This window comes from Anopheles ziemanni, chromosome 3, assembly GCF_943734765.1.
Source record: "Anopheles ziemanni chromosome 3, idAnoZiCoDA_A2_x.2, whole genome shotgun sequence".
NCBI classification, from domain to species: Eukaryota; Metazoa; Arthropoda; class Insecta; order Diptera; family Culicidae; genus Anopheles; species Anopheles ziemanni.
The window spans coordinates 15,178,952-15,199,758 of record NC_080706.1 but is presented as its reverse complement, the minus strand read 5'-3'; the positions used below and the strand labels follow the sequence as shown (position 1 = coordinate 15,199,758).

Sequence of the window (20,807 nt, the reverse complement as noted above, 5' to 3'; positions counted from 1 at the left end):
AATGACATAATATCGACAGCCTTCCACGCGGCGCAATACTAATCGGATAGTGGTTCAGATATTGGCGATCCCGAAAATCAGCAACGAAAGATTATCCATGTGGCGGGGAAATCCCTGGCAAATATCACGCGAAGCCACGCGGCAACGTAAACGCTTCGCCCGGCCCATCGAACTGCAATGCCATCGTTAATTGGATTGGCGGCAAAACCAAACCAAAAAGGGACCGTTTCGTGTCTAATGTCGTCATACTTTTGCATATAATTTATCCACCCCTCGGCTACTAATGTGAGTTTATTTCGTGTCACCTTTCTTCTAGGGCCTAGCGAGGGGAGGGTGGTTTAAATAGGCGTGCGGTAGGTAGGAAAAATACGCCCCGCGGCAGGTGCCACATTTCACGCTTATTAGAGAAATGGAGAGCGAAAAAGCTGGCGCTCAGGGGTATGATCGCGTGATAAAATGGCAGCTTAGCGTGACCACACGGGCGGGGATGCCGGTGCGGCATGCCATGTGCACTGGACCGTGTTCGAAAATTTGCAAACCATGCTCGCGATCATGCACGGTGTTAAGACAAATTGCACGCGGATCGGATTTGGTCGTGTTCGGCTTTTCAGTTTTTATCCGAACGTGATACATGATCCGTTTTACATTCAGTCCACGATTTCACGGTTCAGTTAGCAAGCTTTAATGTTTAGCGATTTTAATAGAGCCGCATCGCGGCATCTGCCGTTTGAATGATTGTTTTAATGAACACCCATTTCATTGCCTCTTATTTTGATAAAAACAAAAATTGCTGCAAACGCTTATGTAAGCAATTCAATCCAATTTGATCTCAAACGGCTTAATGAGAAGCGATCATATCGCCGACTAAATATACAGATATTGAATTGTTTGATGCTCAAATCAAGTCTTTATTGTCTATTTGAGTGCTGTTTGTTATATATTTTTGATTCAACAAATACATTAGATTAAGCACCGCATTCGATAATACTGTAATTGCAATATGAGACAACATTTACTGATGAGCGGTTTCGTTGGAGTCGTTGGTCGTAGTCGTGGTGGTCGATTCCTCCGAGGGCGTCTCCCAGAAGGCATCGTCTTTGTGCAGCTCATGTTCTTCCAACTGACGAACTGAGGGTGATTTGAGTATCAATCCTGCGAGAAAAATGAACGGAGTGATGAAAATGGAACAGCCCCAGTTAAAACCAAGAGGAAAACATCGAGGAGCAATTAAAAACTAAAAGAAAACCAACGGTTGCATAAAACTTCATCAACCGATAAGTTGGTGCACGGGTGCGGGGAATCGGGGCGGAGGTGAACAGCGAAGCAAACGGAAATATTACGATTCGGTAACCACCTTTTGAGCGCTCGTTTGAAAATGACGTTTGTTTTAAGCGTCATAAATGGGTCATGCTGTTGCTGTTTGCCGCCGAGTACCGCTTTCTTCGGAGCCTCGGGCGGTCGTAGCAACCACCACAGCTCGTCGCTGCACTGGTCCGCTGCACCCAAAACGCCACCGAACGTCTCCATGCGAACGATGAGGCCTTTCCAATGAAGGCGACATTCCAACGCATCACCAGGTTTTCGGTGTTCGATGTTGTAGAGATCAATCGATTGGAAAGCGTTTGCAAATGGGTCACTTATTATGAAAGGGACATTTTATCTTTCTTACCCGTCAGGAGACCGCCGACGATTGCAATCGCCATCGTCAACCCGATGGCCATCAGCTGGAAGGCACCCTGTTTCGCGCCGGAGCGTCCGTAACCCTATTCGAAAGAAAAACAACATTAGACGAAAGCTTTCCGGTGAGCTTTTGGCCGTTCGGGGCGAAAGTATGGCGAAAGCTTACCCCGATGACGTATTCCAGTGGTTCGCCCATTTCCGTCGAGTTCGCGGGGCGGGGGTTCTGCATGGCGGGGAAAATCGTGGCCAGCGAGGTGCCGTAGGTGTCGTGGCTGGCGAATGTTGCATAGATCGAGGAGAAGATAGCCGACAGCACTGCGGGCATGCCGTGGAGATTATGCACCCCGCAGGTATCCGCAATGCGCAGATTGGACAAGATTGCAGGCTGTAAAAGTGAGTGATGGGAAATTGGGATAAATTTGTGTGACATCTGAAACATTTTACTATATTATCCTCCAGTAAACTTTAACATACTATTTAGTTTTTGATTGATGTGTTAAATGTGGTCAATTAATATAATAATAATTGTTTTGACCTTCGGCGATCATCGGAATATATTTTTAACAAAATTCATTCCGATGTCTAGCGAACACGTGCTAATAAGTTGTGGAGCCCGGCAAGTCATGCGTGCCTTGGATATGGCCCGTTCGAACTCGATCAAAGTAGTTGCTGCTCGCTAAATGGGGAGGAAGGCTTCAAAATCCAGCTGTTGACACGTTGGTGTTAAAATCGCTTAGTAACAGGAAGGAAAGTTGACGGTTGTAATTAAATGACCAGCTCCGGCGATATAAGAGCGCCGCTGCCATGAGATGTGCGTGATGGGTTGCGTTTTTGTTAGCAGTACTTAACGGCTAGTAAAAATAACTGCCACGCTGGATCGGGTACTTCGAACAGCTGTTCCTATGGCAACGAGATCTAGATCCACCTGTGACAGGATGCTTTTAGCATATTAGCTCTGTCGTATCTTGTTTAGAAGCGTCGGTCGCTACGTTGGACAACTTACCGTCAGATAGCGGTATCCAAGGACGGATATAACTCCGGCGATAACACCTACAGTTAGCGCACCGAACGGATGGATGAGCAAGTTACAAATCGAGCCCACGGCCACGCCACCGGCGAGCGTGGAGTTCTGTACATGCACCATATCCAGCTTGTGTTCGTGCGACACCAGCGCTGATAGGACGAAGGTGGCCACGGTGGCTCCGGCCAGCGATAGGTACGTGTTGATGATGGCCCGCTCCTGATCAGCTCCATCCACCAGTGCCGAGTTGAAACTGGGCCAGAAGATCCACAGGAAGATCGTTCCGATCATGGCGCTGATGTCGGAGTTGTACGATGAACCCTCCAGAGGGCCCGCCTTGGCGAGCTCTTTTTTCGGCCGTAGCATGAAGCTAACAGCTAGACCAAAGTAAGCACCGAAAGCGTGCACCGTGATCGATCCACCGACGTCGGTTGCCTTTACCAGCTCAAGCTGCAGGTACTCGTTGCCGGCGAAGATCGCGATCTCGATGATACCCATGATCAGTAGCTGTATCGGAGTCGTGCGACCGAGAAGGGCGCCCATGCTGATGAGCACCGCTGCGGCAGCAATATCCGCTCCGATGAGATTCTGTAGCGAAATCGGAATGATGCCTTCCTCCATCTCGTAACAGCCACGCATTATGATGGCCCACTGTATGACGAGGGATGCCACCAGCAGGTTGAGTCCGGAGGCGCTAAATCCGTATCGCTTGAGGAAGGTCATAAGGAACGCAAAGCCAGCAAAGATCATCACATGGATATCCTGAAAATCTGGAGATCGGAAGAGAACCACGGCATGATCGTAAGGAACTTTCAGTGTATAAGATATCCTAGCATTTGTGACGCATCTTACGTGGATATTTGCGAAGGTTGCTTGCCTCCGGGACTTCGATGGTGGCCTTAGCCGTTTCATTCTTCACCGGTAGCAACTCTTTGGCATAGTCAGTGCAGAAACCGAACACAATAATGAACACCACTTGCACGACCAACAACAGCGTGTAGCCGGACACCGAAGATCCTGGCGTGTGCATGGTTGCGATAGATTTTTACCAGATGCAAAAGGGACACTTTTCCACAAGAAACAGTCTGTCAGATTCAACTATGTTCAACACCTTTCCTAAACACGGCCGGAGCTCAGCCGTGATACATTTTCATTCGTGCACTGCCAAAGTAGAACTGATTTTGACGATGCGGACAACCTGTTCCGGTGTCGTCGGTGCTGGATTTCGAGTGGATGGTTGATTTCAACCAACGGCGGGATTGGGAAGTTACGTGCGGTGGATGATAATGATGTTTCGCACAGTGGGAAAACCATAGGCCTAGAATAAGGAGAATATAAAAATATGTTCTATAAGGGGAAAAATGTGATAATTTATTTTGCCCTGATATATGATTTTGGATGAAATGTCAATAATTATTCTTTGTAGTTCGCATAATAATTAGTATTTTAAAATAACAGAATAATAATTAATATTTAATATTTTTTATTTATTGTTTGCCCTTGCGAACCATACGTTTCTGTTGGTTCTCTGGAAAAAAACAGTAAAATCTTGATATTGAAAGACAGCTTTATTTCTCCCATAGTGCACTAAAGTGTAGCAGGGTCGGATAAATATTTGAAGTGGATCATTCGGCGAATCCCCTACGAATCGGACAACAAATACCGCTCGACTCCAACCCCTTTAATCTCTTTACCTCCCCCCAACCTTTCTTTCCACAGTTTCGACGATGATTGAAAATGAACATTTAAATTAGGAAAAGGGGGTAAATGAATTATGTAAATTTGTACAAAACGTTAGAACTCCTCCATCTTCCGTGCGCTCCCGTCCCTCCCGGTGTCAATCCTAATCTATTTGACCCTGGCCATGGCAATGGCGATTGCAGAAGCGATGGCAGGGGTGTGTTTGATTTTGCCATTCTACTCTGTGCAATGGCCGTGCGATTGGCGTTGAAATTTGTGAGCACTTGAAAATTTATGAGCCAGTGACCTCCCGTCCGATGGCGAGTGCTTTGCAACAACATTAACGTTTCGCAGCAGCCGGCTGTCGAAAGGACTTTGGTGGTCTTTTCAGATCTGACGGAGTTTTTCTTACCGTTTTTCTCACCGTTGCATGTGAAGTGGGTCGATTTCGGCGATCGACGTCTGGTTAAGGATGTAATGGTAGACGTTTAAATCGCCACTGCATTTAGTCGGTCAAGGAGAAGTGGTTTTGTTATTTAAATAGATGAGGATGTTCTAGAAAGTGAATGGATAGTCACCAAATTTCCGTCAAAACATGTCACCGGTCACGCGATACAGTACGGGACGATTCCCGTTTGGTTGAATTATTGATGTAAAACGTACATTGATTTGCTGCAAAATGGAGGATTGTCAGTGTAATTGCGGTTAAGTCAACGTAAACACCATCTCTTAGGACATACGAGCTGTTTGTTTGTTTTAATGTATTAGAAAAATCAGTTGATACCGATCGGTATTTTATTGATACAAAGATGGGGTTTAGGTGGGCTTAAAATCTAGCTTAAATTCGGGGACGCTTTAATGGCTACCGTTGGGAAACGGCTGTTGTTCATGGAAGGCAGCATGTCAAAAAGGGACAAGAGGATTTATGGGTGGAAAGTGGTTTGAACGGCGACATCTTTTCCCGCTAGCCTTAGGAGCTGTACTCGTCCTGCATGGCCGGGGTGTAGGATGTGACGTTTTCGATCGGTTGATTAAGCACCACCTTGCGGAATATGAGGTACGCAATGCCACCGAGCAGCAGGTTTCCAATCGCCACGATCGTGATGATGGCCCAAGCCGGAATCAGCGGTCCACCTGAAGGGAGAGAACGTGCATTTAGTTCAGCACTTCCGTGTATGATTCACTCGTTTTGGTTTGTTCCTTACGCTTGAATGTTCGGTTGATGGTACGGCGACCACGAAGAATCTTACGGCGTGCCTCCGTTTGGTCCAAGCACATACTCAGGACAACTGTGAAAGAGAAAGATTGTTAGTCTAGTCATATCCACTACGATGACCTTGATACGGCTAGCGATAAATGTTAACATCGCTCAGCCAAATGAGTCACGGTGTTCGGTAGTTCAAGTTATCATAAAGTCGTCACACACTGTTGCCTCATCTTTCGTCCGCCATCTTTCAGGCGTCGTATGCGTATTAAGCTGTCTTTTCCTCACTGTTTGTTATTTCTCTGCACAGCATCATTTTATGGGCAATAAAAGCTACATCCGATTTATTACTCCATTTCTAGCGCAAAGTAAATAAAGATGCCGACAGCCTGATTTACGTAACTGACTGATTATCTTGATGCATGCAGCGTTTAAGTAGGGTCAGTTGGCCGAGTCTTTGTTAGAGGAAGAAACTTTTCACAACACTTTTGCATCACGCAATTATTATTCCTACTGCAAACCACCGTTAAATCCATGCATTCCGGTCAAAAGTGCACGTGAGTCAACGCATACAAAGGTAAAAGATACGTTTGCTCAATCGATGCATAGTTTCGCACTGTAGACTCATTTCTTCTTCCAGGAAATATTTAACTGATGATTCACTCTTCCCGCCGTGAAATGATTGCACCACACTTGTTCAACGTCAACGTAGGAAAGGTTTCCAATAATTACCGAGCATTAATGTGAAGTAAACGGCTTTATTCTTAATGAGATGCATCTTGAGGCCGCTATGTCGTTTATGCACTTGCCACGTGTATTAATTTTTGCACCAAGTTTGCTCTAGGTTTTTTGGCAAAATGAGAGGAGTTTTGTTTCGTTTCGGTCGACTGCTGAAAATTCACGCTATGCTATGAAGCGTTTGAGCACAATAAGACCTGCTACCTCGCAGGCGACTACACCCTGGTCGGGCTCTTATCGGTAAAACGATTGGCAAACGCGGGAGGTAACGGCAAGATAAGATAAATTCCCTCCGTCGATCGTAGTTCCCGCGACAAACTTCTCCCGTCACACGCAACTTTTAACGGCTGCTTACCTTCCAGTAACGGCGCGTACCGAGATAAGATAACGATAACGGTTCGCGGTATTTCGCTGGAAATGAAATGTGGAGCAAACTAAACCGCTCTATCGTTTCACACAACTACAGATTTATTTCGTAAAGCTTTGGAGAAAAATGTCTCATATCAAACCATTTCACACACAAACATGCAGACAAGCGTTATTTCTGAGTAGCTTTAAAAAACCGCTTGAAAAGTTGCTAGAAAAGTGAATAAATATAGAACTCCACAGAAAAAGGGACACGGCTAATCATCCAACTGGCACAGACAGGCGGTTCCCCGCAGAACCCAGTGCTCCGATGGCTTCTCGGTGTCCAGCTCGAGGAACATGACGAAGTTGGTCGAGTGACCGGTGGTGGACAGAACTCCGCGTCGTTCGCTGGTTTTGTAGATCGGGCAGTCGTAGCGTTGACGGCGGATGGAATCCTTTTCCTCTTTCACCGTTGGCGTCATCGAAACGATGGGCAGCGTGTCGTAGAGTATGCGGGAAAGGGGTTCATCCAGGTGCAACTTGTCGCGATTCCAACGGGCGCCTTCCAGATATAGACCCTGGAGAGTATTGAAGAAGAGCAGGTGTTTTTAATTGATCGAATGTAGGACTTTTTTTGGACTTAGTAACACAATTTCCAAAGTACATTGTTATGGTAAAGTTCACTATGTTGGCAAAGTTACTTGTACTTACGTCAAACAGCACGTAGTCCACGTTGTTGCGTCTTTTATCCTTTTGTAGCGTAGCGTTAAAATGTAATGAAGTGTTTTAAATGTATGGATTGATATGTAATGATGATACGTAATGTTTATAATGTGTGCGAGCTATATTGTATTGTTGAAGGAGATTTTCCAAAGTTAGGTCATAGAAGTATAATGATAATTTTTAAGGTGTTTAAATTTGTTTCAGCCATGTTACCTTCACAAATGTAGCCACTTCGGGGGAATCTTTTACCGCTTGGTCGGACTCGAACGCCGTAACGTCGAAATCCATGACCAGATCGTCGATGCGTAGATTAAACTTGCGCGAGTGATTTTGCATAATTCCCGTCAGGAAGGACTGCGTAAAGTAGAACCCACTCATCCAGTACACATTCGGTTCGCCCTCGTCGATCCAGCGCTGGAAGAACGCCAACCGTTCCACAAAATCGTTCACGTAGCTTCCGAGTGGTTTCAACGAGGGATAGCTCTTCGAGAGCCACGCCTTGGGGACGCGCGAGATTTTCATCGACCGGTAGATGCTCTCCAGCTCCGGGATCATGCTGATCTGACCTTTGATGGCACGCTGCACATCCACTAAGCTGATGCGGATATATTCGAGCAGTCGGTTGAAGCGTGTCAACTCTTGACGCAGGACCGTGTTCATGGAGTTTTCATACTCGATCGGGAACAGCTCGGCGACGGCATCGAGGTCGTAGAGTTCGGGCAGTTTGTTGGTGATCTCCGTGCACAACAACAACACCGGATCTTCTTGCTGTTCCGTGTCCGATGTGGCAGTGCCGGCAAACAGATGTGTCTGTGTTAGCAGCACCCGATCGAGCAGCTGAAAGTAAACCAGCATTACAGACCTTCGCATACGATCGTTTAAATTTAACAAACTCATACCGAATTGGTCTCCTCGATGTTGCGTGTAATGTCTGCATTTTCGTGCAACCCGAACACCTCCGGATGTGCAATCATTGGTAGCGTCGAAATATAGGCCAACGATTTTTGTTTCGTCGGTAACTCCGGTACCTTGTACCGGCCTGACTCGGTTAGACGGAAACTGTCTGTATCGATGGTTTCTTGGTTGTAAATACGATTCAAGAGCGCCATCAACAGTCGGCGATCCTTGTCATCCGTCACACGCCCGCCGTAGTTGCATTCACCCGTCAGATAAATGTGACCGTCGAAGGGGATTCTGTGAAACTGGTTGAGGAACATCTTCAGTTGCATAAGGGAGATCCTAAAAGAATGGAAAACATCGTGTTCAATCCAATTTCATTTTAGAATGTAAAAAATCTATCATACTTCAGATCCGATTCGTTGAATTCGTACGGAATGTTCCAACCCAAGGGGCCGAACTTGCAACGCTCTTGAACGACGGCGTGGAAAAACACCAAAGAGAAAACTCCCCGGAGCCACGTCGTAGCCAACGGTCCATCGAACGCATTGGTGTAGAACCCATCGTTCGATAACGGGTCTGTAGTGAAAATGCGTGTCATGTTGTTTTTCACACCCTTCGGAGCTTCGTTCGTCATCTTGACGCTATTCTGCAAGATGGACACCGGAAAACGGCGACTCGGGTAGGACGTACACCATAGGCGGTACTTTGGGTGGACGGATTCGTAAAGGGTCGAGTCCATGCATATCTTCTCCAGTTCGTCCATGTACGACTCGGCCACGTGACAGTTCTGGAGGATGACCCAGTAACCTAGTTTGATCGCGTCCAGAATGGTTCGGGTAGCCTTTGGTCCTTGTCCCTGACCCAGTGAGATCACCCGACAATCGTCACTCATGTAGTGGGAGTTTGCGAATGTGAGAATACTGTCCATCGGGTCCGAACCGGGCGACAACATGAATATGAGCGGTGTCCTGGGTGAGCTGTCCCGATAGGACGTCTCCAAATCAAACTGCGGTGGTTCCACGTACATTTGACCGATGTTTTGCACGATGAATCTTTGCAAACCCGGAACCACCTTGTCCGGACGGAGGCATTTCAGCACGATCAACTTGACGAGGTTATCCTGCTGATCGAACGGTTTCGGGAGTGACTGGCCATCCGGATCGTTGAGATCGTTGTACGCCTTCCACCCGTTGATGTTTTGCGTGAGCGCTTGTGGGAGATCCTTCAGCGATGGCAGTGACCCTGCTCGGACCACCTCTGCCCAACACTTGTCCGACAACCAATCGGGTGCAGGATTTGGAAGTGGGTTATCCAACGCCAGTCCACCGGTCAGAAGGAATGAAAGTTCCGGATCCTTGATCTCGCCCCGTCCACGCATGATACCCAGGCACAGCACAAACGAGAACATAAGCTTGTCCTTCTCGAACAACGAGCGGCACACATTGTTGTAGATGGCCATTGTGAAGTAGTCCGTCAGATGCTTCAACCGCTGTTCGAGTTCATCAGACTTGGGCGAATTGATGATCGCCTGGACGAAGATGTTCAGGAACCAGGTAAGGTTGAACTGATACATCGGGTCTATGTTGGCAAGCTCAGCCGTGCAGAAGAAGATTACGGCAGAGTGGCGTGCAACTGGAATGTACTGCTGCCGGGCGGCGTCAATTTCCGCCTCAGTAGCAACGGCCACCAACTGCTTCGCCTGTATCTCCTCCGACAGTTGCTTACTAGAGGTAAGTATGTCGATCGCGTTCTCATCGTCAAGGATATTTCCCTCGGCGGTGGAGAGGACTTGTAAAATTTTGGCCTCCGCATTATAAAGCGCTTCTTGATTCTGTGCCGATTCAATTATGAGTGATTCCTTTTTCTCCTGTAGGTCCGGTCGCTCCTGGATGATCACCGTTCCGAGCAACTGCGATCGTAGTCCCTGTTCCGTAATCATGAAGTTCATCAGTGTTACCATTACGGCCGTCTCGGGCAAGTAGTGAGGATTGCGCAAGTTGGTCGTGATGTAGAATCGGAAGTTTTCGTTATATTCCACCATAGCATCGCCAAGTTTGATGCAGTGTGAACCCTTCTGCACGATAATGTTTTTCTCCAGAATGGTGTTAAATCCGGAATCGATCGTTTCACCTACGCTTTCCAACAATACCGGGTAGCCATTGATAATGGCATTTTCGACAACGCGCATATAGTTTGCTTCACCCTGCTGGATTATCTTCAAATTGTTCGCTCTCTCCATGTTCTTAACCCACTTATTTGCCTGACCTTCCGGATCGATCATCAGCGGCCAACGGCGTGCGTGCTTTACGATGATTCCATTCTCGACGGAAAAGTTATCCGTTGGCAAACCCCAGTTCGACCAGCTACGGATTTGCAACGGATTGCCCAGAGTTGTAAGAAGGGAGAAATTCTCCGTACACGGTATACGGCGGGCAAGGGCAACCGTGTTCCAATCGTGTAGAATCGACGATCGAAATTCGGTCGAGAAGCAACCCAAGTAGGCAACGCATCCAGCAGCCAGCAGCACATCACCGACTACGTTGCTTAGCGACTGATGCAGATTAACAGCACACTCGGACCAGCGACGTTTCTCGCCACCGAGCCCTCCGATGAGCTGTTCGGCGCGTATCAGTTTCTTCTCGCAGCTATCGATCTCGTCTTCGAGACGTTTCTTTTCACGGGACTTTTCGGCGAAGAAGTCGTTCAACTTTTGCAACTTGTCCAGAATCTCCTGAAGTTCGGCTCGCTTAGAGTTAAGTTTTTCCATCTGCATCGCCAACTCGGCTTCGGCCTCGGCAAGTGCTATCTTCTTCGGGGCAACAATCTTCGCTACCCGATCGTAAATCTCCATCGCTCGTACCCAACGGCACAGACCTTCGCAGGCCATCGAGATGTTTTTGATTTTCTCCGGAACAAACTCTCGATCAGCAATGTAACTAAAATGGAAAAACCAAGTAGGAAATTAAAACACGGTAAACCTCATAAATCCGTGAGTTCTACTTACACTTCTCGTATCTTTTTCATCACTGGAATGGGAATATTGTCTTTGTCGAACGTTTTCAGACTGTCCAGGAACTTTAGATCGCCCAACATCTTTTGCGATGGTCCCCAATAGTCTTCCACAAGATGTCCATCTGCAAAGGAAAGGGTAGTCAAGAATTTAAATAACTTCCAACGCTTAAACCCGCTTGAACTCTCACTTGGATCAGGTTTCCTGTCCGCTCTGATGCCTCGGATAACGCAGACAGCCTCTAGCACCAGCTTCACACCCGACGGTGGATTCTTCATCGACTTGACCACTGTAATGTCAGCCGGTTTCAGGGTGTCCAGTGCTGCCAGGGCTGCCTCAAGGGCCGGTACTGCTTCCTGCAGGTCACTCTCACAATCGTCTTTTATCGCTTGGGCGGAGGCTGCCGCTTCATTGGCGGCAGTTTCGTCTGCTCCGACAATTTCCTTCTTCTTTTCCGCCTCGGCCGTTTCCCGTTCAATATTGACCATGATTTTCTCCGTCTCATCGGACGTTTGCTTCAACTGGGGCTGCAAATCTTTCAGCTGATCCTGCATAACCGACACCTGCCCGGCGGCAAAGTCCAGCTTCTCGAGACCGGTTGTGTATCGGTCACGTTGCGTGATCGTTTCGGAGTACTTCTTCCGGTACAAGTCCTTGAAAGAACGTAGCATTTCGAGATACGAAGTCGGTGTTACATAGTTACGTCGTCCCTGCTCGAGGAAAAACCGTTGCGAGTTTTCTACGACACTTTCGTTGAACTCAAGCACGATATCAATGAGCTTACGTTCGAGCTCGGTTAGATGGCGTGTCTTCTGATCCTTCTCATCGACCGGCACCGGTTCGGCGACCGTTTCGACGCTCGAAGAATCCCGCGACGACAGACGTTCCTGACTGCTGACGAGGTCCATGGAGCGTATGAAAAACTCGGCCACCTTCTGCAGGGCATCGTCGGGCCAGGCCGTAAACCAATCGATGGTGCAGCAGTTAATGAGGGACGGGTAGATGCGCAATCGCTTCTTGAACGAGTCTCCGATCGGCGAGAACGCCAACGCGATGTGCAGATTCTCCCGTACACGTTCCACGAAGAAGTTGTACAGTGACAGTGCTGTCAGATCGATTGGTTTGTTCGTGGCCTGTACGATCGTTTGCATTTGCTCGAGGATGACCGCCTTCTCCTCGGCCTGGAACAGATTCGGCAGGTCGGCCGTGTTAAGGAGTGAGTTGATGTCCTCCACGAAAGCTTCCTCTTTTGCCTGCGAGTCGTTGAACAGGAACACTGTTCGCTTCCCTTCGCAACCGGCATTCATCAGAAGCTTCTTCATATCCTCACGCCATTCGTGCAGCGAGTAACTGCGAGTAACTTCCACCTGGAATACGAGCGAATCGCTCATACTGGCGGCCAGTTTCACCGCACTTCTCCGGCCAGATCCACCCAGTCCTACGAGCAATAGATGACCCCGTGGCATCTGCAGCACTCGCGACACCCGCGAAATGTGCTCGATCGCAAACCGGAACAGTACCAGGTTCATCGGAGATTTTGAGCGCTCATTGTACTCGGAAAGGTAAAAGTTGATGTTCTTTTCCAGCTGCTCCCAGTTGTCAACCTCATCGTATAGTCGCGTCACTGCCGCCGGTTCCATGTAGTTACCGAACAGAAGGTCCCGTATGTGTTTGTCCGATACCTTCTGACCGGGCTCGAGGCGATCGCCGAAGGCCTGTTCAAGCTTCATCCTTAGGTGCGTTACGGAAGCCTCATCCACCAGCTGAAGCAGCTTACGTTTATCTTCATCGTCAATAAGCCGATCGCAGAACACACGGTATGTTTCGTGCAGCCACAAGCGGACAAGTTTCTCGGCATCCGGCAGTTTCTTGGACGGTAGCAGCACAATACCCTGATAGACGCGGGACACATCGCGCAGGGAAAAGAGATAGTGTGACTTTGCCGGAGTTGGCAGGAAGTGCTCGATAGCACCTCGGTAGACCGCGATTGACGCTTGGCTAAGGAGTTTGCTTAAGCGAGCCACCGGTTCGGGGAAACCCTTGGCAAAGTGCCAGTCACCAATGGAGGAAAATATACGCATCAGCGTGGTATCTTCGAAGGAATCCACCGAAATGACAAACATGTGACGGTAGAGTCGCTGAGGAATGAAGTTGCTTCCACCGATAGGTCCCATGGCTGCGATCAGCAGCAGATCGATCAACTCGATCTTGGACGTATCCCGTAGATCGGACCAGATGCGATGATCAAGCCACGTACGGACTAGTTCTAGTGGAGGCTGCGATCCATAGTCATCTCGTGCCGGCATTGCAAGATCGTCAATAAAATTGACGCACTCTTTGCCAACTGGTGGACCATAAACTCCCTTACGCCTACGATCCAACTTCCCCATGATGGTGTCCTGTACCTGAGCGGCCGTACTCCGAGCGGAGCAGTTAATGATGTTCGAAATGAATTTTGTCTTTGGTAGCTCGCGGATGTAGTTGGAAATGGTTGCGCTTTTCCCGGTTCCCGTCGGGCCAGCCAGCAAAATTGGAATACCATTTCTCACGCACAGATTCGTCCAATACAGAATGTATCCGGTTTCCTTCGTCGGTATCATCAGTTCCGACACGATGCACGACTCTGGTAGGACCAACTCTTCCGTCGTTTGCCAAGGCCACCAGTTTTCGTGCTCGTCGAACCTATAGTCCATGAAGTTCATCTTTTCCGGGTACATTTGACCACGGTTCAGAGAAAAATGTTTCGGCTTCGGGTGATCCTCGTTGGCTCCGTAAAGGATCTTGCGAAGCAGTGGATCAATGTACTTCCGGCCTTCGTTGGTGACGGATGAAAAGTAACCCCAGGCGTAGCAGAACAGGAATGTTTGCTGGAACTGAATTTGTGTGTAGTTGTTCATACGGGTGCAAAAGATTGAGAAGAACCGCGAAAACATCTGCAAAGTAATAATCTCATACATGAGTTGTGCTGTTGCGACCATTGAGAATCTCTAAAACATCTTACCGAGTAACACTGCATCTCCGAAATGGGGAGAACAGTTTTCACCATCTTTAAAAATTTCAGTGATGGTGGAATCAACCATTCCACAAGCTGTTCAAACACTCCAATGTTGATCTCCGAGACGCCCTTCTCTTCCAGTAGCAATAGGAAGGACTTGTGCAAAGCTATCCAACCGAGCTGCTGAGGTTCCATGTAGATCATACCACATCTACAAATGAAAGAGAATAGGAAATATTATTACAAAGTGGTTTCACTCTAAGGGCGTCGACCTTCGCCATCGTTCGTCACCTCGAAACTGTCGCCGGAGACGCTTGCTCCAGATCGATTGGCTCAAAGACAAGGTTCATCAGCTTAGTCATTTGGATAATTTCACCAGACATCAAGCATAGCTTCTTGTTGTCATCCAAAACCGTGTTTAAATTCTCAATCCAAACCGCATCGACCGGACCATCGAAGATGATCCACTGTCTTTCCGGGCTTGTTGTATTTACCATCTCCCGGAACGTGTTTGCAAGCACTCCGTCAGACCATTCGTGAGACGCAGGATCGAAGCTTCCGTACAACTGGCCCATCGAAATCGATTTTGGGTTGATGAGACGGTACTGAACTCCTTGTTCTTCACATTTTGGTCCCTTTTCCACACGCAACTCGCGCAGTGTCTCGGCTAGCACCTGATAGGCTGTAGTTTTCCCTCCCATAGAATCGCCGACGATCATAAGTCCGTGGCGGACGAGTAGCATCTCGTAGATTTGCATGATTTTATCGATATACCATGCCGTCGGTTGGAGCTTTCGCTTGACTAGTTTCACGAGAAGAATTCGTACGATGTCGTCGCGGGCAGGCTGAAGAAGAGATAGGTTTGGGTCATATCATATTCCGTTACTTGTTACCAGAAGTCTTTTTAGTTGTACGTACCGGAGGAAGGTTCACTCCTGGGAATAAATCTTTATAGATACCCTCAAACAGAGGAATATCCTGCTGAAGAAATTTGGGTAAATTGACGTCGATGATGGCACGTAAAACTATCTGATCCTCCGGCAAGTGCGGCTGGGCACGTCGTAAGGAGCCGGCAGCAGTTAGGACCGATTTCACCGCACGCATACCGTAATCGTAGTGGAACTGCGAGGACAACTGCTCCGAACAGAGCCTGTACGTGTGTACGATCTTCTGTGCTAAGACGCGCGCATTGTCAAACCCGTTCGAGTAGAGCGTAATCTCACCGATCATTGCATAGTCCGGTACCATCATAGCAACGGTGCGGAACAGTACCTTCAAGTTGTCGGGTAGTTCGGTTCGTCCGGCATACCCAGGATTCATGGTGATGAAGATATTGCACGTCGGGTCGATCTTTAGGTGGGTATCTTCAAACACAAACTTGACCACCTTCTGGGCAATGGCATGCTGAATAGTAAGGATCTGTTGCGCCACCACTGATAACACCTCCAGCTCGATACGATTGAACTCATCAAAGCAGGCCCAGGAACCAGACTGCGCGAGACCCTTGAAGAATTTACCCAACGCTTTATAGTCCAACCCATCAGAGCAGTTGAAGACGACGCACTTCTTTGCCACCGCTTTGGCCAAATCTTTGCAGGTTTCCGTTTTACCCGTTCCGGCCGGTCCTTCTGGAGCACCGCCGAGGTTCAGCTTGAAAGCTCCCATTAGTGTGCGGAAGCACCGATCCGTCAGCGGGGTCGTAACGAGACGGCCCGTATTGCCGAGATATTCCATACCGTACTTGAGATCGGTCGTCACCATACTGACCCCGACGTAGCTCTGCTTATCATCGTCGTCGATGCGCCAGTAGTATCGAAGTTGCGAGAACCAGTTGAAATCACCCACGTCCGTGGTCTGTTTGTTCGCCAGCATGTTAATGATATCCCGCGCATGCACGTCCACGACAATCAATGCTTCGATAGTGATCGTTGCACCGGCACTCAGTGTTCCTCGTACAATATCTACCAGCTCGGCTATCTGCTCGCAGCACGTATCACCAAACTGCTTCAGTTGTCCGCTTTTAATGGCTTCCTCTGCCTCTTCGGTCCACTTGAGGCATGACACCACCTGTACAGCCTGGCCAGGCCAATTCAGTACCCACGCCTTTCGCGGCTCGTTCGGGTAGCGTTCGTACGATTGCCAAATCTGCTCCTTTACACTCTCCAACATCACCGTTTCTACTTCTTTCAGCCACTTCTCAACCAAACCCTGCATGAAACTGTAGTTTTTAGCTATTTGTCTACCGAATATGCTTACCTAAAACTTATACTTACGTTCGCCATGTTGGGATTAACCTTACGGACGCATGGTATCACTTCCTGCTCGCCAGAAGTGATCGCTACGATCTCCATCTGCTGATCAAACTGTAGCGAATGTATTCCTTCGAAGCACTTCTTCAGATGTGGTTGCACTCGCAGTGGATCTTTGGTTTCGGATAAAATCTCCAGCAGCTCGTCGTTGGAGAGGAAAAAGAATCGGGCGAAGAAGAGCCGCTTCTTTTCGAGATACATGTTCAGACCCTTCTGTATCTCCTCCAGATCGGTGTACGCCTTCCGGAGGGTGTTCAGCAGCTCTGGGTAATCTGTCGCCTGAATGACATGCGCGTCAGCCGTGGTGTGCTTCATGATCTTGCGGAATACACGATCGACGGCCTTGAAGTGGCGCCCCTCGGTTGGCATCTGGCGCAGGATATCCTCGGAGCTAAAGATCGGCTCCAGGTACATCCAGGTCGCCTGCACCTGCAGCCAGGTATCGATAATGTCCTGCATGGAGATCAACTTGTCCTCCCAGTTGTTTGCCTTCGTGCCGAGCGCAGCGATATAGGGCGATCCTCGCATCGCCTGTGCCTTCAGGATATGGTCGTCCAGCAGCGTTTGAATTTCGTCAACGGAGGATAGGATGTACATATCGCTGTCCCGGTACGGCACGCAAACGAACATGACATCCGTCCACTCTTCCTGCATGTTCACGAGCTGGATGTTTAGCTCGTACTCCTTGCCGGCAGCATTGGAGATCTCCTCCAGACGCTGCTGGATCTTAACGATATCGATTTCTACCATCTGGCTGAGCGAGTTGTGCACATCGGGGTTCACTTCTTGGCCCAGTTCTTCCGAGATCTGTTTCCAGTGGCGATCGCACAGCCCCTGGCGACAGATCGACTCCAGTATCGGCAGGTACACCTTGAACTTCTCCACCTTCATGCGTATCTGTTCGGCGACGCGCTTCGCTTGCGGGCTACCGGTGAGTTCCTTGAGCAGCACCGAGATGGCCTGGTACATCTCCTCAACGGCATTCCGTATGACGTCCGCGTCCAAGTCCTTGAACGGACCAAAGTACCACACCTCGTGACAGGTGTCGAACTTGTACGCCGTGTGCCAGAGCTTCTCGATCGGGCCCATCTTTTCGATCATCTCATTGAGCGACGGGAAGAACGACTGATCAATCTGGAGGAGATTTTCGTTCGCATTGATCTCTTTTGCCTCTCTGCTACAATCCTGTGGTGGGATGTTGCAGAAAAGTTAAATTTAGAACTAAACTCGAGCCCTACTGTGTGTTTCAATTACTTCCAAAATCTTCATCAACCCATCGACCGTGTCCACTTTCTCACGCAGGTCGTCCAGCGAAAGCATTTCTCGAATTTCACGGGTCCGGAAGTGGTCCATCTTCTTCTTCTCCGTCATCAGGTATTGCTCGAACTTGACTCTGCGTTCTCGGAGCGATGTTTCCAGGTTCTCACGTACCACCGCTAAGCGTGCACCACTGAGATCGAGCACTTTTTCCAATTCTTTAGGCCACAAGAACAGTCTTGAGTTGAGGTTTATATCTTCCTCTGTAAGAAATGATAGGGTTTGGGTTGCAATTTACAACAATAAGGGGTGCATACGTACGATCTAGAATCGCGTGCGTGAGTAAGAAAATCACCCGCTGGGCGACTTGCTTGATTTCGGATGTAAGTTGATACATTCGCTCCTCCCGACAGTGGGTGAGATAGTTCTGCAGCGCCACAACTTCCGGTGTTTCCTTGGGTCGTTCTCCGGCATGCAGAGACATATCTTCAAATTCATCGCAGATCCTGAAAGGCAAGAGACAGGGAAAGTTAATTACTTTCGTGGCTTGAGTTGCTTCCACCAGTTCTCCTACCTTCGATTTTCCACTTGGTTCAGCGTTATGAAGTAGTTGATGACAAAATTCTTCAGATCGTTAACCAGCTTCTCAAGCACCTTGTTTAGTCTGCTATTATCGAGCATAAACAAATTCAGTGGTATAAAATCTCGCAGATAGTAGATACCATTCAAAAGTTCGGTGAACTTCTGGACCAGCTCCTTGAATATATCCAACGGTGGCAGTTCTGCCTGCGAGAAGATGCCCTCCGTTATCAGCTTCATCTTGTTCGCCAACACCGGAAAGTAGTACTCGTACATCGGGTAGAGGTAAACCGTCGGGCCGGTCTGGTTCGCGATGACAATTTTCTTTACGCGCTGGTACAGCTTCTCCATGTCGTCGTTATCCTCGCGGATAAAGTGCAGATAGCCCAGCTGCTTTTCGTCCTGCGTGAGGTAGTACTCGAGACGGGGAATTTTGTAGCCCACCTTCAGTATCTTCACGAAGTAGCTCTTGAACAGGTCGGGCAACTCCTCCATGTACGGGTAGATGATGATCTTGCCGCTGCTCTCCACGATGAACGACGTGCGCCGTTCGTCGCGGCTAGTCAGCGGAAAGTCGTCCGATTCCGAGGCCAGTATGTCGGGATCGTCATCGTCCACCTGGTACAGCGAAAGGTCACCCTTTTCAGTAGTTTTCTCGATTTCCGTATGGTGCTGTCCGACCACCGAGACCGTGAGCGTCATGAAGGGTTTCTTCTTCACCTTCGGCTCGTTCCCGGCAATGTCCCCTTCACGGTACACCTCAAGCGCTTCGACGAGATGATCGAGACTCTTTTTGATCAAGTCCTGCAGATGGTAGGAGGTGAGCGCATGAATACAGTTGAAGAAAATGGTTCCCCGTCCGCCGTGGGTAGAATTGCGGGGGACAAGATCCTTCCAGTATTTTCGCATCACATCCACAAGGTCCGCCACGCGGGGCATCCAGTCGTTGATCAAAATCTGCGAATAGAAAAAGTAATGACACAACGATGAAGCTTTCCGGGACTTTGAGTCACTTCAATCACATATCCTACATCTCTCGTAATTCGACAACTGTTGTGTATCATCTCCGTAATCTTATCGGCGTGCATTGGAATGTCGGTATTGTAAAACTTGGATGAATCAACCACCAGCAGGTTACTGTACAGCTTGTGCCACAGCATGTTGATGGCTTGCAAGACCGGATGGTTGATCATCAGAACCTCCTCCAGACGGTTCTTTGCTAGCTGAATCGAACACTTCCATGGCACGGGTGCAATCATGGTGGCAATGGGGAACTCCGGCGGTTCGATGGCCAACTGTAGGCGACTCCGCACTTCCTCCGAGCGCAGTATGTACCGCAGAAAGGCACGCTTCACGTGGTAACGGTAGTCCTCTTGCAGATCCATCAGCAGAATGATAAAGTACACCGCCTGATCGCGCTGCACGCCATGCTCGGGATCGAACAGATAGTCCATCAGAATCACCTCAGGGTAAATGTTGGGCCATAGTTTCTCCTCTTCCAGGATAAACTTAAACGCTTGGTTGAGGTAGGTTATTCGTTTATCGATCCGTGGCAGGATCTTCTTGATAAGATGCGATGGATAGTGTTCGATTTTGCGCACATCCAGTTCGTCCAAAATATTGAGAGTGCGATGTTTCATTGCATCATCAAAACAACACATCGCTTGCTGGAAGTTCCGCTCATATCGCGACAATATCTTGTACTTTTGCTCATCCGGATGTACTGGTAGTAGAGCTTGAAGGTATTTGAGTTTCCTGGCAAGATAGATAAAAAGATGTTAAAGATAGATAAAATGTTACACAATGTTCGATGTCTTACAGCGTTATACTTACATGCTTTCAGATTTTTTAAGCTTTTTCACAAATTGTTCATTAGTCAATCTCTTCTTTTTAATTTTCGTTGGACACACAGCCTTACCTTTCGATGAAGTACACTGTAATGAAAGATAGAGAAATTATCAACAATAAGTTTAAGCGGCAGCCCAGTCGATCGTACAAATTGCGGCTTCCTGGCTTGTTCTTCCTTTTCCAAGCGCCTCTTTTCCGCCTCTCGTATACTTTTGGCGATCATTTTGTCCAGATGTTTCTGTATCCGTCGCATTGCTTCCTCATTCTCTTCGGGCGTACGGTAGGCAAACTCATCGAAATGGAACTTTTTCGGACGCTTCTTTCGCCACAGTGTCGGCAACTTTCGGCGATCGTCTTCAGAGGCGCGTCCGTACCGTCGGAAAAACTCATTACCCCTTAGAGCCGGTTTGGTGAGGGCGAGATCGTGGAACATCTTCAACCGGAAGCGTTTGTACTTATCGATCATGTGATCCGTGGCGTCTTTTACTGGCCGCTCCAGTGGGGTATGATTTCTA

General features: G+C 48.4%; 3 protein-coding genes across 3 annotated transcripts; all 3 read right to left on the bottom strand.

Moving 5' to 3' along the window:
- Positions 1–1,012: 1,012 nt before the first annotated feature.
- On the bottom strand, positions 1,013–3,731 carry LOC131284180 (ammonium transporter Rh type A). Its single transcript, XM_058313035.1, has 5 exons — positions 3,554–3,731; positions 2,684–3,471; positions 1,847–2,065; positions 1,670–1,763; positions 1,013–1,152 (listed from the first exon to the last, which is right to left on the bottom strand). Exons 1-5 carry the CDS (start codon positions 3,729–3,731, stop codon positions 1,013–1,015), a joined length of 1,419 nt encoding a protein of 472 aa, XP_058169018.1.
- Positions 3,732–5,271: 1,540 nt separating this feature from the next.
- LOC131288409 (uncharacterized) lies at positions 5,272–6,460 on the bottom strand. The gene is made up of 3 exons (XM_058317540.1): positions 6,318–6,460; positions 5,587–5,670; positions 5,272–5,515 (listed from the first exon to the last, which is right to left on the bottom strand). The coding sequence occupies exons 1-3, from the start codon at positions 6,361–6,363 to the stop codon at positions 5,352–5,354; spliced, it is 294 nt and encodes a 97-aa protein (XP_058173523.1). The 5' UTR covers positions 6,364–6,460; the 3' UTR covers positions 5,272–5,351.
- A 486-nt stretch (positions 6,461–6,946) lies between these two features.
- Positions 6,947–20,183, bottom strand: LOC131287062 (dynein axonemal heavy chain 3). The gene is made up of 14 exons (XM_058316078.1): positions 19,476–20,183; positions 18,440–19,401; positions 18,187–18,371; positions 17,863–18,128; positions 16,573–17,793; positions 15,218–16,507; positions 14,591–15,144; positions 14,306–14,510; positions 11,495–14,237; positions 11,299–11,428; positions 8,699–11,230; positions 8,294–8,633; positions 7,608–8,231; positions 6,947–7,249 (listed from the first exon to the last, which is right to left on the bottom strand). The coding sequence occupies exons 1-14, from the start codon at positions 20,103–20,105 to the stop codon at positions 6,947–6,949; spliced, it is 11,985 nt and encodes a 3,994-aa protein (XP_058172061.1). The 5' UTR covers positions 20,106–20,183.
- Between the last annotated feature and the right edge of the window lie 624 nt (positions 20,184–20,807).